At 47.4% G+C, this 16,792-nt stretch overlaps 1 protein-coding gene across 1 annotated transcript; it reads right to left on the bottom strand.

The window, feature by feature from the left end:
* Positions 1–10,523: 10,523 nt before the first annotated feature.
* On the bottom strand, positions 10,524–15,982 carry LOC144102704 (uncharacterized). Its single transcript, XM_077635897.1, has 3 exons — positions 15,921–15,982; positions 12,828–14,360; positions 10,524–10,682 (listed from the first exon to the last, which is right to left on the bottom strand). The coding sequence occupies exons 2-3, from the start codon at positions 14,358–14,360 to the stop codon at positions 10,524–10,526; spliced, it is 1,692 nt and encodes a 563-aa protein (XP_077492023.1). The 5' UTR covers positions 15,921–15,982.
* Between the last annotated feature and the right edge of the window lie 810 nt (positions 15,983–16,792).

The following is a 16,792-nucleotide window of genomic DNA, read 5'->3' as shown; positions in this document are numbered from 1 at the left end:
CGGCATCGACCCCTGAACCTACAGCCACTCCATTAAATCGAAAACCACCTGAACGAGCTAGCGGTTCGAGGGGATCGGAGCCTACAACAGGCATAAGAAAATTATTTGCAGTCCCAGAGACGCGGAAACGAAGGACTCGAACCCCGCACCCCCACCGGGTGCTGGCTCTGTGCCGGATTCCCATCAGCCGCCATCTCTAACTTCCAATCCTAATGATGACGGACGGCCTAACAACCGTTTCCCTCCTCCGAAAACACACAAATTAGTAACCGTATAACGCAATTGAATTCTAGAGGTTTCAAGGCTCGGCAGAAACGCGCGAACCTGCGCCTCTACCTAAAAACTTTCGACGATTTGCCCGCCGTGGTCGCCCTCCAGAAACCAAAAGTGGCGACCAAATTGACTAACTACACGACGATCCAGCGAGACCCCTCGTCGTGTCTCCTCGTACACAAGTCGTACACAGCAACCGAAATTGACCTCAATCTCAATATACCATACTCGTACGCCATAGTAAGCATCCTCCTCTTCGCCGATCGAATCCTACCCTGCACGCACTTAATGTATACTGCTCCCCGAAACTGAAGCGAGCGACCTTCGCGCACCAGATTTGTCCACTGACAGAGACAACCCCACAACTTGAAGGTAAGCTTGTGCCGAAAGTATAGCCTGTTGAGCTATCAGGGCTACTCACTTGTGTTGATAGCCAGTAATCCAAATACAGATGTCGTCAGCATAAAGTGACATACGCACTTGCCTGCAACTTTTTTTCAACGAATCGGGTAGGCCAGCCATTACGGCGTTAAAGAGCGTGGGGGAAAGAACACTTCCTTGAGGCACACCCCGTGATAGAAACCATTCAGTGCTTAACGTACTCCCTAACCGTACACGAACCGCGCGATCACTTATAAACTTGTAAATGAATCTTAACATATAGCCCTGTATGCCCATGCCTTGCAAACTGTTTAGAATTGAGCTCTGAAGCACGCTGTCGAAGCTTTCGCAACATCAAGAAAAATTTCTAAGGTGGAAAGGCCGAAAGCTCTTTGGTGTTCAATGTGATTGATCAAGTCTAAGACGCTATCTTGGGCACTAAGGCCTCGGCGGAATCCTGTCATACAGGATGTCAGTGCCTTGCTGTCCTCAAGCCACCATGATAAGCGTTCATTTACCAGCTTCTTCATCAACTTAGCTACACAGGAGGTCAATGACACTGGGCGATACGAGGCAAGGTCTGCCATGTCTTTGCCAGATTTCAGTACCGGAACTACATGTGCCACCTTCCATGACTGAAGAATATCGCCAGTCTCCCAAACTCGATTGGTGAAGTTGAGGAGCTCCTGAGTTGCAAGGGCAGATTATTCAGTTTTTGATTGGTGATGCCGTCGGGACCTGATGAACACCGGCGCCGCAGGCCACTGAGCGCAGTCTGAAGCTCACGAAGCGTGAACGGGACGTCCATGATAGACCTGGAGGAAGCAGGTGGTGAATATATATCTATTCGAGAATCAGTGCGTACGAGTGCGTCTGCAAATTCCTCTGCCAAGCACGCAATAGGTTTTTACTTGCGTATTGCAAGAGCTTCAAATGGCTTCGAAGGGCGAGATTCTCCAGCAAGGCTGCCAATAACTCGCCATATTCTCGTTATCGGTGAGAACACAGTCAAACTAGCACAGAATGAGGCCCATTGCGACCTGTACAGCTTGTTCGTGTGCCGTCTAATAGCAGAATTCAGCCTATTGAAGGTCGTCTTCAGTCGCCTGTCGTCCTTCTTCCGCACGAGTTGGCGCTCCGCCCTTCTCGCTGCGCAAAGGTTCCTGAGTTTTAAATCCGGGGCCGGAAAATGATGAGGTAACTTGACCGCCGTAGTTGCTTCTAGCTTACTAGAAATCATTCTGTCAACAGCATCACCAGAAACACGTTCTAGGTGCTTTCTGTACTTGTCCCAGTTGACCACGTTGCTAATTTTAGGAGCATGCATAAAAAAGTCGGCAGCAAACACAAAAATCGGATAGCGAGCACTTCCCATGCGGTCGGGTGCTGTTGACCAACTGACGCGGACGTCAGGCGAATGCAGTGTCAGGTCTATAGCTGTCGCTGAGGCTGGAGGCCGGAAAGAAGTGGGGCTTCCGTCATTGGCAACACACAGGCCCAAACTGTCAATAACCTCTACAAGTTTGCGCCCACGGGAATCCGTGTTCCGGTCACCCCAAACGGCATGATGGGCATTGAAATCACCGCAGTTGAATCTAGGTGCTGGGCAGCGGTCGCAGAGCTGCTGTAGAAACAAATCTAATGCTACCTTCTTCCGCGGAGACACGTACGCGGATGAAATAGAAAGGGTTTGAGAGCCGAGCTGTATTCTTGCAGCCGCTACCTCAATGCCATTCGTGCAAAGATCGGCAACGCTTAGAGAAACATGTGGAATTTCTCTTCTTATGCAAAGCGCAGCACTTCCACAGGAAATGACTTTATGCTTCAGTTTTTATGGGCGACATATCCAGTCAAACATCTCCCGCTTGGCAGGCCAGCTTCTGAAAGGGTCAATACTGGAACACAAGTCTCTTTCAAGAATAGTTTGAGTTCTGCTAACCGACTTAAAATCCAAGCGCAGTTCCACGGCAATATAAACGGCACTTTTCGGTGCATATGAGATCCACCAGGTTTAGCCCCATCCATTTTAGTTCGCAAGGAAGTTTGCTGCGAAGGTGGAAATTAGGGACTCAAAAGAAAGCACCAGCTGTAGGAAGTTCTTCAGGTTACCAGGCGCCATCGCGGGAACATGTAAACGCAGGGCCCCAAACAAAACATGAAAAAGGTCAGACATACTTTGATTTTTGAGCTCCTTATTTTGCGCAACGCACTCACTTACAACATCGATAAAAGATGCCGACGGGGACACACTCTTGGCCGCAGTAGCTGGTTTTTTTGTCACTTGTGCATATGAAGGTCCCCCTTGCCGTGGAGTCTGGCTGTGATCCGGCCGCTCAAGAACATGGACACTTTTTGCTGGAGGTCGAACAGTCGACTTGCGCGCACTGGGCCTTGGCGTCTTGCTGGACTCAGGTCTCTTAGGGACATTGTTAGGCAACGCAACAACATCAGACTCCAATACTGGGAACTCGCCTAATCCAGGGACAGGCGTCTCAGTCGGTGGGGTTTTTGGGCCAGCAATAAAGGACATCCGACGGTGCAGAGCGCTGACACGGAAGGGGCAGCCTCCGAAACTCGGTGGATGATCGCCACCGCAATTGGCGTAAGCAAAATTTGCCCTGCAGGTTTTAAAGTCGTGGTCGCCTCCGCACCGCTTACAGCGTCGATTCTTTGTGCAAACTTTGGCCACGTACCCAAACCGTTGGCATCTAAAACGCCGTGCAGGAGCTTCAGTGAAATCTGCAACTGCGTTTTTTGTGAATCCAAGATCAATTTTTTCGGGGCGCTCTGAGTTGGGAGCGAATGTCAACACGATAGAGTTGGTAGGTTTCGCAGCCCATTCTTTTCCTGGAGACTCCACACGACGCACAAGTCGTTTCACGTGCAGTACACCTTGTGGTTTCAGATAATCAAGTAGGTCGCGTTCTGAATACCACTTTGGTACACCCTTAATAACACAGGTGTTCTTCATGTAGGAATGGGGCAACCGCACGCTAACTTTGATGCCAAAAATCTGAGAGCTCTGCAGGAGCTTGTCAACCTGCTCTTCCGTCGAGACATCCAGTTGAAGAGCCCCGTGCATTGTGAACCGACTTTGAACCGGAGCTGATCCCAGCAGTGATTGAATGGCCGCGAAAAGTAAGATGGGATCCTTCTCTCTTAAATAAACCCCCTTTTCTGAGGGCTCAACCACTACCGGGATCCCTACCGTTCGTTGCTTGCGATGACTCACCAACTTGAAGCCCTCCTTGTTCACGTCAGCCATATCGGCCACTGACTCGTCACCGTCCACGATCGTTGACTCAGCCCCACTAAGCGATGAGGTCTCACTGGACGGGTGGTCGAGTCCATGTTCTGGTCGCTCCACAGCCTGGGAAGCCATGTCCGCCTCTTCCGAGCCAGCCTCCTTTGAATGGCGTGGTCCCTTTAGGCTTGCCGGCGCCGGAGCAGCCGTACTCTTCCCGTAGGGACAGTACCGCTTTGAAGATGCTGCCGTCCTCGAATATTCAACTAAATCTAGGTAAATTAGGAAAAATTAGCTAAATAAACAGAGCTGAGGCGACAGGCGAACGAACAACGTCTTCGTCTTCCTCTTCTCTCCGAATATTCACGAACACAATGCTGTGCCCGGCAGTACTAAGACTCTTCGATCCCGCGTTCACTGGCAGGTGCAAACATTGTGGGGAGGTGGCTGACACCCCCCACATGGTTTCGGCTTCCCAGCGCAACTCGGCTCCCTTTCCCCACGCCAACCCTACCAGAGAGGAATGAGAGGCAGCCCTGCTTGGCTGCTCGGACCTTCAGGCCCAAAATGCTTTGGTCAAGAGGGCTAAGCTGGCGGCTTCGACCAATGGGGTCCCGGAATAAGGTCTCCACCCATTTCGGGGCTCTTTATAAAGAGCCTCACCTCTCTCATTCAATAAAGCCTTTTCACCACCACCACCCGGCGTGGCTGCGCCGCCACCGCCACGTGGTCACGTGATTGGTCGCGTGACCATCGATGTGGTGCAGAATAAAGTCACTTGAACGGGAAAAGTACCGCAACGATCACCGGAGCCGCCATATTTGGTCCAGCGCTGCTGAAGCGACGGCCGCGCGCAGTCTCTACGCAGGCATGAACTGCACAAGCGTCACTACGTGACTGGAAATGCTGTGCACGCTTATCTCGGCCCATAAGAGCAAGTGCTACGCAATGCTCCGGACGATGATGTGTGCCTGCGGCCGCGAGAAAGAAGCGAGCGGACGATTTATGGCGGGGAATGACCACGTCACCGCAGAGAAGGAATCGGGAGCGCGCGCGCACTCCCGGTTCGTTCTCGGCGGTGACGTGGTCATTCCCCGCCATAAATGGTCGGCGCGCGCTGGCCCGCGGGCACGGCGGCGAGAGAAAACGAATGCGGCACTTTTCCCGTTCCAGTGACCTTAGTGCAGAGCAGCTGCTGCTGCCGGCGGCGCGGCACTCCGGCGAAACCAACCGAGCTGCAACAGCTGTGCGCATGCGCCGTGTCAAGTGGGACGAAGATGGAGAAGGAATGCCCAGCAAAACGGAGCGGCGAAAGACTGACTTTGCAATTCGACTGAGCAAGTTCCACTCTGCCAGCTGCAGCTATCGCGTCACTCCAGGTTTAACCAGAGCTAAACCGCCGCCAATTTTCTTCCTCTCTGCGTACTCGTTAGAATATCAAAAAAGCGAGTGAACTGTAGCGGCTAGACTCTGATGAACCTGAGTTAGAGCGATCACAATGGAAAATAAAATGACGCCGGAGAACATTGTCACCGATATAAGGCACACATCGAGACACGCACTCTATACCAACCTACTTTACGCTAGCATGCATTGCAGCTGAGGGAAAACGACCGCGATGTATCTGGCACGGATATAGAAAAGCATTGTTTTCGCTGGTGGTCGAGGAAAGCGTCAACGCGACGTGGCGACGTGACCTACTTCGGTACCAGCCCCACTCCGGCGCGCAATTTCCGGAGTCTGCGCGAGTCATGCGGAGTGCGTGGAAGTGTGCGTCAATCCGATGAGCACACTATAGGTGAGCGAATTAGCCACTCCCTGCGAGCAACGAAAATGGCATAAACGACGGGACGCTGGTGACAGCATTGAGATCCAGCTACTTATCCGCGTCTATCTTACCGAAGGTTGCGACTTATGCTCGTATGCGAGACAGATTATTTTACCCTGAAGAAAACATAACCCTTTCAGATCAAAGTCGTTTCAAAAAGCTTTGCAAGACCCTCATTATATATATCCTTACTCGCAATTTCCTGTGTACGATATAACTTTTTGCACAATACCTTGATGCTTAATTTATAAGTTTTACTACGCACTGAAAAGATCTGCGGTTTAAGTGGAGGCCTCATCATTCATTTCGACAAACTGAAGAATTTCAGAGGCCATAAAGGTACCAGTTCAAGGGTGTCCTTTAATTTCGCCATCATAAAATATGCGGCCACTAGAGAATGCTCATGCGTAGAATCCTCGAGCATGTGCTCAGGAGTCGAACGCCCGTCTGTGAACAATCACACGTGCACTAAAAGAAGAACGCAGCACGAAACCTGCTTTCGAGCGCGCTTTATCGGGTGACGCGCATGCAAGGTCTGGCGGACGCATCTTCCAGCTTTGATGCTCGGCTTGCGTTTGACACTGGCGCATCAGGGCTGCTTCATCCACTGTTTGCCAGGGGCACTTTTATTGTTTCATGCAGGTTTTGAAGCAAAAAGCTTCACTAGGCTCGTCAACACCGGGCTTCGCGCGAGCCACACTACAGATTTGCCACAGCTGCGCAAAAGCGAAACCGAGTGACGTCACGCGGAGCGCAGGTGGTCGCTATGGCCGCAGCCGTCGTCGCCGCCGCGCGCTGACTCCGTCGTCTGACCGTGAAGCCGAGTGACGTCACGCGGAGCACAGGTGGTCGCTGTGGCCGCAGCCGTCGTCGCCGCCGAGCGCTGACTCCGTCGTCTGACCTTTCGCCATGCAAGGAGGAGGAGGAGAAGACCCAGAAGTGGTAGCGTGGGAGTTGGAGATTTTAAAAGCCTTGTATAATGATTGCACAAGCTTTGTATACCTAAGAACACGTTTTGGAGAAGCTATAAAGGTATACCCATATTGTAACCCTATGTATGAAACGTTAAGCTAAACCACGCGCATCGCCACGAAGTTTTTCGCTTCGAGATATCCAGGCTTAACACTTTAGCCAAGCCTCAGCTCAACTTTTTGTTGCTGGCGCACCAAGATTCGGTCGTTGAAGAATTAGCACGAGGCCGACGTGTGCAATGGCAGGTAAGCATTCTGAGAGAGAGATAGAGATAAAACATTTATTCATTGAAGTGTTCTACGAGTTAGGTAGGCGGACTCCTCAGTTCAGGACTCCGGTGGCTTGGGCGGATGTCTGGACCAGTCTGATGATGCGACACTGGTCCTCCAGACCATTGCTGGTCAGGGCTGCCTCCCACTGCTCGTATGATGTCTGTAATGTTTTTAGATGAGGTGGTTTTTGGGGACAATTCCAGAAAATGTGAAGCAGCGTAGGCTTATCGCCGCGCATGGACAGAAGGGCCGGTATTTGGAAGGGTGAATGAAGCTGTACAAGTACAGGTTAGGGAAGGTATTCGTTTGTATTCGCCTCCAAAATGTGGCTTCTTCTGTGGTGAGTTTAATATGGGGAGGGGGATATATTTACGATCTAATCTAAGCATCTCCAGCCGTTACCCATAGTTTGATGGTAGAGGGGTGAGGTACGGGCAAGGATCCGCTCGGTTTGCTAGCTCACGAGCTAGATCGTTTTCCGCCTCGTTGCCTTCAAGACCTGAATGGCCCGGGGTCCAAGTTCTGCACGTTCCGTGCTATCATTTCTCCGCCTGCGCATACTGTCTAGGATAGAACTTACCGATGTTCCTCAATCATGCGAAACGAGCAGGCGTTTTATAGCAAGAAGTTCGGGTTCAAGAATGAGTTAGTGAAAAATTACCCCTTTGTACATAGGCTATTAAGCTTCTTGCTCGAGAAGTGCTACTGGGGACAAAGGTTTCCGGGACGCGAGTTCTAGGAAAACCGTTTATTGCAGTTCCACCTGGCTATCCAGTCGCATGATTTTGTGAAGAGAGAAAGGAGCATTTAATTTCATTGCATTTCATTTATTCCACGGCTTGAAGTACATGAGGAGGCGAGAGAAAAAAGCTGCCGTGCGGGAAGCTTGCCAAGCTCGCCCCGTCCATCTGATATATAAGGGAAAGGGAGAGACAGTACAAGAGGTACGTGAAAAAGAAACAACACAATTTGTGAACATAACTGCCAGAGAAAAAAAGTCATTGATATTGAAAGACGTGACACGATTCTATGAACACAACAATATTATACAAATTTTACAGAGCTAAAAAGTCGCTACCACCTTCACTGAAATGTTAGAAAATATTTTTTAAAGTACAAAAACACCAATATACAGATGATATACAACCAAATCTACATGCATCGGAATACATATGCGGTGATTTAAAACAGGGGTACAACACGTTAAGGCTGGTTTCTGATATACCCATGCATCGTATCATTAGTAGGAAGGTTGCTTAACAGTCTTGGAATTATTTTCGACAGCATTTGCATTCGGTAATTGGATCTTGATAAACATATTTAGGCCCTTAATGCCTTGATACAATATCAGGCGACCGGGTAGCGAGGTGGAGCTACAATAAGCGTTTTTTTTCTATAACTCGCGTCCCGGAAACTTTTGTCCTCAGTAGTACATCAAGCAGCTGAGAGGTCTTGGTATGTAGACTCGTGGTGCGATTGGTTTTTGCACGCTCTTCGTTCGCGGACACAGTTATTATGAGCTATTTTTGACCTAAGAGGTACCGATGACAAGTTTGAGTTGCGTCCCAAGGACAAGTGAACTAATTTTACACGCGTTTCGCCAAATGCCCCGATTCGTGTTGCCTGTACCGTCAATGTCTGGAAGTAATTCTATGATTCCATACGAGGCATGCGAAGAAAGATATATGATTGCTCACGAAAATTTCCTTTTTAGCTCTTAAGGAGCAATGGGCGTCGCATTTGAACAATTGCTGCAGTAGTGTTAGTTCCCTGCGGATGTTTGTCTGAGGAGGGATTCCGTCTGTTTATGTCCAACTTAAGACATCACGCCCTCGCGTAGGTGCCCCCTCTTGCAAGTTTTTAGGAAACTGAAACGTTCCTACATTATTTCCTATTGATGTTCAGTACTCCAGTGGCATATTCGTTACGAACGTGTTGCAGCACAGTGGGTGCCTCTTCTCGTGCAAATAAAATTTCTGAAATCACCTTAGATTTCAATCTACCTTTTTCACATGTTTCTTTTCAAAAATGTTATGCGCTTTTTTCGCCAACATGTTTCCATTTTTTTTTCCAAAAACCACTTGAGCTCTCTTTCCAGACAGGTGCAGCAGTTTTTTGTACAAAACTGGGATTTTTAGTATAGTTATGATCGTCTTTTAATCTTGAAGCTTAATGTTTAACCAAGCTCATATTAAACATTTTAAACAGTGAGTTTAACGGAGTCTCTCGAAACTTTTTACAAGGAGACAAACGCGACTTAAGAATTACCAGTTATTCAGGATAAAAAACTGAAAAACATGCACCCTGATTTCAAGTAACGCGGCCTTCTTTTCTTTTTAGGCTCTCAGTGAAAAATCCTTCAAGCGGTGTTCTAACCAAACAGGATTTCTTGTTCATTCTACTTTTAAACATATTTTCGACGAATGTATAATTTAAGGACAAGACATAACCACAAGATTTTATAAAATCAATCACATTTAAAACTTGCGTGCTGCAGTTTCAGGGTGGAGCATGAAACTGCGACTGCAGTCTTAGCAATAAACAAAAGAAATTGCTCGCTACTGCTTGGACTCTATAAAGTACCTAGCCTGAGGTTGCTTACCACGTATGCGAGCAAGTACAAAGTTCTTTATATGTCATGTCTTACTCGAGAGTGCAGTCATGGAGCTCCTAACACGGTGATAATGATCATAGGTAGTAGATTCTTGTAATAAATAAGAGTCAGGTGGTCGTGTCATTTTCGTAGCTCTCCACAAATTCGGTATATCAATATATCAGTGTACATTTGGCACAGATTTCAAAACTAGGTGTCAGTCACACCGCCTTCTCCGTTCTGACAGATCTGCTGAGCGCTGTATGCAAATAGGAGTAATGTGGAGCAACAAATTGTCCAAGGGAGCAACGACAGTTGACTGTCATGCCCTAAAACAGCGCTTATGTTTTTCAACCTAGACCAACTGGCCACGCCGGCTTTCAAAACGCAGTTTCGCATTTGCAACTCTGAAGGAGACAGTTTCTCTGAAGGACATCAACAACAGTATTAAACATGTGACCCGCCGTGGTGGCTCAGTAGTTACGGCGCTCGGCTGCTGACCCGAAAGATACGGGTTCAATCCCTGCCGCGGCGGCGGAATTTCTATGAAGGCGAAATTCTAGAGGCCCATTTACTGTGCGATGTCAGTGCACGTTAAGGAACATCAGGTGGTCGAAATTTCCTGAGCCCTTCACTACGGCGTCCCTTATAGCCTGAGTTCCTTTGGGACGTTAAGCCCTAAAAAATCAAATAAACCAAACCATTAAACATGTGTGTTAAGTAAGTGTTTCACCACACGTTGCGCTATCCTTTCTGGCTAATAATAACACAATGTACGTCGTACTGGGAACTTTGACAATAGTTACGTTGCAAAGAATGTAGTCCTGTTATTAATTTTGTACAGCGAAGACTGAACAGTGCGGAATCTTTATCCCCACTGCATTTGTAGCGCATTGTTCGGCCAGGTGGAGTAACTTGTGCCGCGAATTCGCAGCTTTGCTTGGGCAAGCAGGCGCACATCTACCTGATGTACGGCGTGGCTGCGTACGGCCTCGAGTACGCCGACCACAGCAACGAGTGCCCCAGCCTGTCGACGAGTGGTGCGTACGGCCGCACACGGCTCGTGAAGACGCTGGTCCGTTTCTTCGAGACCGGTCCGAGCGGCGACAGGATGCGCGACTGCAACACCACGACCCCGGACGACAAAAGGGGGGCACCAGACCGTATCAAGGAAAACGTTCTCGCCTATGAATTTTATATCGTATTTTTATGAGAGTATACTTAAAGAAAGCGCTTTCTGCTTGCATCGAGTTGAAGAACATTGTCTGTGACACAAAGTACGCAAGGAATTCAGTTTCTGCGGAGTCTCTACGGGAAATGAGAGTGAGTAAATAGTGCAGGCACACAAGTTTCACCACGCCCGGCACTTACTAATACGCTAAAACTTGGAGGCTAACAAATTCGTTTAGAACTGCATGATGAACTAAAGCAAGTTGCTGATCTCCTAGCTGATATCAAGAGTCAATTTGAATGTGTAGTTAGAATTTCTGATCGAGATTGAATGATGCAAATCGTGAAGGCTTATAACAGCAGGAAAATTGCCAGCATTGGGCACACGCCACCGGTCGGCCTGCAGCCGATTCATGGAGGAGAACATTGTCGACTCCATCTGGAATAATCCCGTGTACGAGATGAAACGTTGAGTTGAGTCCGACGCGAAGGTTTCTGATTACATTTTTGGCACCGCTTCCGGAATCAACGTCGCAGCACAGTTACTTTGAATGTGCGTCGCAGCGGTGGCTGAGTGGCTATGGCGCTACACACTAAACAAGTTCTCACCCTTAAGGGTGTAAAAAGGGTGCGCCATAAATTTACACCCTATTTCACACCCTTCGAGCACCCTATAGGGCCGCAGCACCCTACCAGCAGGGTGCATTTACCAGAAGGGTGTAAAGGAGAGAGCAAGAAGGGTGCTACAACTAATGGGTGCTGAAGTGCTGACAAGGGTGTACATGGAAAGGGGGATATTTATTAATGTACAGATAGATATAACCAAGTTATAAACAAATATATAAACCAATAACACGGCGACAACTACAGATAATATCCTTTGTACAAAATAGACGTTTATTCGCCTTGCAAAATATTAAGTTTGCTTTGTCATTCCCTTTTGTCTGAAAAGCATGCAATTATGTGTGCATATTACTCATGCATATTTATAGCAGCAGCAAATACTAGCAATAAATGTTTGCACAGTGGACGGTACAGCGTCTCTTTCCAGATTTCATGGGTTCACAAAATCTAACAAAGCTGCCATCTCAGCCATTATTGCACGTATAATGTGATTAGTGAAGTTTCGTGAATGAGTCAGTTGTCACCTGGAAACTAGTAGGATGCAGGCAACTAAAAAAGTGCACATAACAAATGAAGTTAGACAATGCAGTTTAATGTTGCAATGTTCCAGTTTTGCACAAGCAAGTGCTATTTCATTAAGATTCAGAACAATGAATGGCGAGTGCTTACGACACTCCGGCCCTTGTGTTCCCGCATGTACAACGGCTCTATGTCAAACTCCGAAAATGAAGTCAGAACACTGTACTCTTCTATGCCACTGACAACACACACATGGAAGTGCTCATCAAAACAGACAGTCTCAAGCAGTTTAGCCATAACCATTAACACCTTGTTCACATAAAATAGTTGACACACAAGTAAAAATTCTGGCAGACTATCTTCTGGAACACTTCTGACAAGGCAGCATCCTGCACTGTATGTCCTGCCATCAACAATCACAGATTTGACAACCAATGTGTTCGTGGATTCAAGGTTACTCTCAGTTATGAACTCTTTAACACAGCCAGGAAGGTGCTCGTACAGCACACTCTTCACGCCTATATTACAGGGAATACTGTCATCACCTGCAGCGAATAAAAAACTCTGCAAGAACTGATGCCTCACTGCAAGACTGTGAGAAAGGTTCTTCCAGTTCCGTATTTTTCGAGCAATATCTTTAAAATACTGGTGCTTGGCCTCAAACCGCAAAGCCCATAGCAGGCTTAATGGTCCAAATTTCTCTATATATGAAGGGTAGTGTATGAGGTAGTGCACTTTACATGGAAGTGATGCTGATGGAAACAGTACCTTGAAGTCAAAACAAAAGAAATGAATCTTTCTTTGCAAGTAGGCAATATGTGAAACTGGAATTTTATGGCTCATGATAATGTCAACAATTTCTCGGAGAAGTAGGTAAAGCTGCCAAACTGCATTGTCTGAAGGAACGTTGTCCCCAACAAAAAAGGTTAGGTAGCGAAAGAGGCAAAATACTTGTGTTGCCGACGCCTTCAAAACTGCTTTTCCTTGAAGATATGGCTTAGCAATCGCCTCTGGTTTGTTGCAGATGTCATGTGGATCATAAAGCCATTCCGAAATGCTTTTGTTCAAATCACTGAGTGAAAAGAAGCGTTCTTCAATTAATGCAGATATTATATGCCGCAGGGCAAATGGTAGGACTCCTTCATTCAGGTCATGCATTATATCTGGTGGAAGGTGTTGTGTCGGATCAAAGCCAGGGCACAAAAGAGCACTTGGCTCCTTAACCCCATACAATGACAGCGTTGGCAGCCCTGCTCTCAACATACTCAAGTGGTGCTTGTGCCCTTGAGGTGAGCGAAGCACAAAATCACCTTCCAAGTGTTTGTAGTCAGTTTCGGTCCGCAGAGCCATGCAGTACCTACAAATTCTTCCTTGGCTGAATGTGCATTTGAAGCCTCCAATTCTGTGGCTAGATAAATTGTCACCAGTGAAAATGAAGACAGATCCCTTTACAAGGTTTCTATTCACAGTTATGCCATGATTTGCTAGTATCTTCACATCTGTTATTAATGGCTCAAGAATCTTAGAAAATCCATAAGTGGCTATGTGTTTATCTTTGACAAGTAGTACGAGGTGAATACCTGACAATGCTGACCGCAACTTTGCATCAAAATTTAGCACTGAGAAGTAGACAGCTGTCATTTTATGCTTTCCCCTCTTGCTGCCCAGTGGGTTGCAGACTTCGAACTCATCACTGTACAATTGCAAGCAAAGTTTACTTGTATTGCCTGCAAAATACTCATGGTTTTGAACAGCACTTCCATCAAATACTGAACACATGTAACCATCAGTACGAGAGTCATTGCTGAATTCATTTGAAAGTTCTGAATGTTCAAGAATGCACTTGAGCACTTCACAGAGGGGAATGTATTCTATGGTGTCATTTCCACACAACACTACTGTACGGGATTCAACAAATGGAAAATGCGTCTTCCAATAGGTTGTTCGGCCTGATCTTGTCCGCAGCTGGTCAAGTTGCAGCTTGCAAATTTCTTTTACGCTGATGGCTGGCCCGTCTAGAGGTTCTGTTTGCTGGTGGTCTGCAATGGTTTCCACGAAATCAATAATATCATTGGCTAACTCATGCACAGTGGATTCAGGTAGCCGCCTTCCTTCCTTCCACTTGAAAAGTAGCTTTGCCAGTTGATAACCATAGTCACTTGAACTGAAGTCATGCTGTTCGGCCTGCACATCTAAGGGCTCTTCATGATATGTAGGCAAATCAGGTGCTGCATTTGTACTGCTTCGTGCCATTCCCACCTGCACAATGCCACGGGAACACGTTTCTCCCATGCAAGAAGCATGCTTTCGGTGTACATGCTTCTTGTAGGAAAAAAAGTGGCGAAACGTTTGCATGCAGCCACTCAAGCCACACACCCAATTTGTCTCATGGCCATGGGCAATGCGCAGGTGCCTAAAGAGTGTCCTTAAGGAGAATTGGTGACAGGCACATCGTGGACAACGAAAGAAGCGGATTCCTGGCATCTGAAAAGACAAATGCTTGATTTTAAAAAAAATTTAATGGCTTTTACTGGTCTCCAAGAAGACTTGCCAATGTAAACTCCAGTCCATTTCGTGGAATGGATTAGAAACCTCCATGGAAGCACATTATTTTCAAGAATGAATTTGTTAGTGCAATACAAAGCAGAATCCTGTTATCAGCTATATATTTGTTCTGAGAACCATGAGCAAGCTGCTGTGACCGAATGCTAATCACATCTTCATTTCTATAAATGCCTCATAGTGCAAAAAAGACAAGCAAACATTTCCTGTGACGTTTGCAGAATAAGGAATGGGCCCACCTGCTCCCAACAGCACCTGATCATCTTTTCTTCTACTTTCCAATCAATTATGTTTCAAGTGAAAATTCCACCACATATTTCCCATTCACCACAACAAAAATTAAGAAAAACAACTGGCTATGTTTCCCTTGGTTGCAATGGTAGCCAACTTCCTTCATATGCATGTAGTAATAGTCTGCTAAAAAAATTCACCAGTGTCATACAAATAACGAAATCGTGCACAACATGACTGATCTAAGACTGAACCTCACATGAGCATTGCATGCTAACACTTGCATACACTAATAAAATTAACAGAGCGATGCGTAACTTACATTTACTTTTGCTTTTCCTGTGCTGCAATGTAGCAAAATGCTTTACTTACTACCGTATTTACTCGCATAAAGGCAGACCTAACTTTCATTTTTAAGTCACACTGCCGAAACTCGCTTGTACTGCCAAGCTGGCTACAAACACAGAAACGGAAAGGTGGGACCATCAGTGAAGCTCCTACGTTCTGGAGGCCCTTAAATTTTCACGCTGCTATCAATCAGGGCGAAATTGTTTTGCGCGCCTGTCTCAAGACAGTCGCGCGAAAACAAAAATTGTCAGGTAAGGGAGAAATAAGATAAGCACGTTATTACCGCATCAAATCTGCGCATTAAATGTCTTTGTAAAACCTAAACTTCTTCAAAGCAGAAGCGCGACGATTTCAGGAGCGCTCAAGTGTCGCTGCACTAAATTTTGCCATGAGCGGCCGAAATGTCTTTAGTGGCAGAAGGTTGGCGCAGAATATGCCCGTTATAAGTTGTAAAGTGTCGCGACTGACTCCGCTACGACCGTCTCATGGTTGTCTGCAACTAAGCCGGGAATGCAGACGGTGGCTTTGCTCTCTTTCCCGCACGCAGCCTTCGGCAACAAGCGCTCACGGCAACGACGCAACGCGCACTGCAAAGGAGTAAGCGCCCGGAGCGCGGCACGGCTGCACAAGCTGCTCGGGTTGCGGTCTCGGTAGACATGCAGGTTCAAAGTCTCCGGTGCGGGTGACTGCCGCCTCTGCCACAAATTAGGTGGTACTTTCCCGCTCTCGGCCCAGAGGCAGAGGGCAAGAAGGCGCTCGCTGAAGCGCTTTCGCGGCGTCGTCGCGGGAAGCGCGGAGTAAAGTCAAGGGGGGGGGGGGGGGGGGGGGGGGTGCTCCATGGTGGTCGCACGAAATGGCTTCAGTGCAAAAAGCAGCAAAAGATGACTATTTCATGACGCTTACCTTTGTTATATCCCTTCTGAGGAGGTACTGCTCGAATCGCCTTTGCTTTTCAAGTCTGCCTGCGCCACCGACAACACTGACCGAGCACAACGCACAACGTAACGCAAGCACTTCGGAGAGGCCCTCGCCAGTGGTCACCAACGCTAATGCGCTTTCGCAAGGCCTACTGGGAGTCTTACTCCTCTCAGTAAAGACACAAACTAGTCCCTAACATGTCAATCAATTTAGAGATTTTAAATTTGTTGCGCCACCTGGGAGTAATTATAAAAAGTATTTTTGATATGGAGGAAAAGCGCTACGGCGCCGGTGTGCTGTGCGATGTCAGTGCACGTTAAAGATCCCCAGGTGGTCGAAATTATTCCGGAGCCCTCCACTACGGCACCTATTCTTCCTTTCTTCTTTCACTCCCTCCTTTATCCCTTCCCTTACGGCGCGGTTCAGGTGTCCAAAGATATACGAGACAGATACTGCGCCATTTCCTTTCCCCAAAAACCAATTAAAAAAAAATTTAAAAACAAAAATATGGAAATTTTGTGTTTACGAGATATTTAGATGGCTAAAACATCGGTGTAAGCTTAATAATTTCTAGTTGATTTAAACTGCTGCAATTCTTTGCATGCTGTGTGTGACAAGTATCGCGACTACCTCTCGTTTTGCCAAGGTCACATGACCAGTGTTATTTCCCGCGCGCTGACGCCGCATCAGGTTGCTGCATGTGTCAGTGTGTTGTTTGGAAGTGCCTGTATACGATTCTGCCTCGCGATGCCACGGTGCCTTGTTAGCGTACCAGACCTTGGTGCAGCAAGGACGTATACGCTTGATGGTGACACCATCAGCGCACTCAAAGAAGCAGTTGGCGCATGCCCGGTTCT

This window comes from Amblyomma americanum, chromosome 8 (assembly GCF_052857255.1).
Source record: "Amblyomma americanum isolate KBUSLIRL-KWMA chromosome 8, ASM5285725v1, whole genome shotgun sequence".
Lineage (NCBI taxonomy): Eukaryota > Metazoa > Arthropoda > Arachnida > Ixodida > Ixodidae > Amblyomma > Amblyomma americanum.
This window is presented reverse-complemented; position numbering and strand designations above follow the sequence as displayed.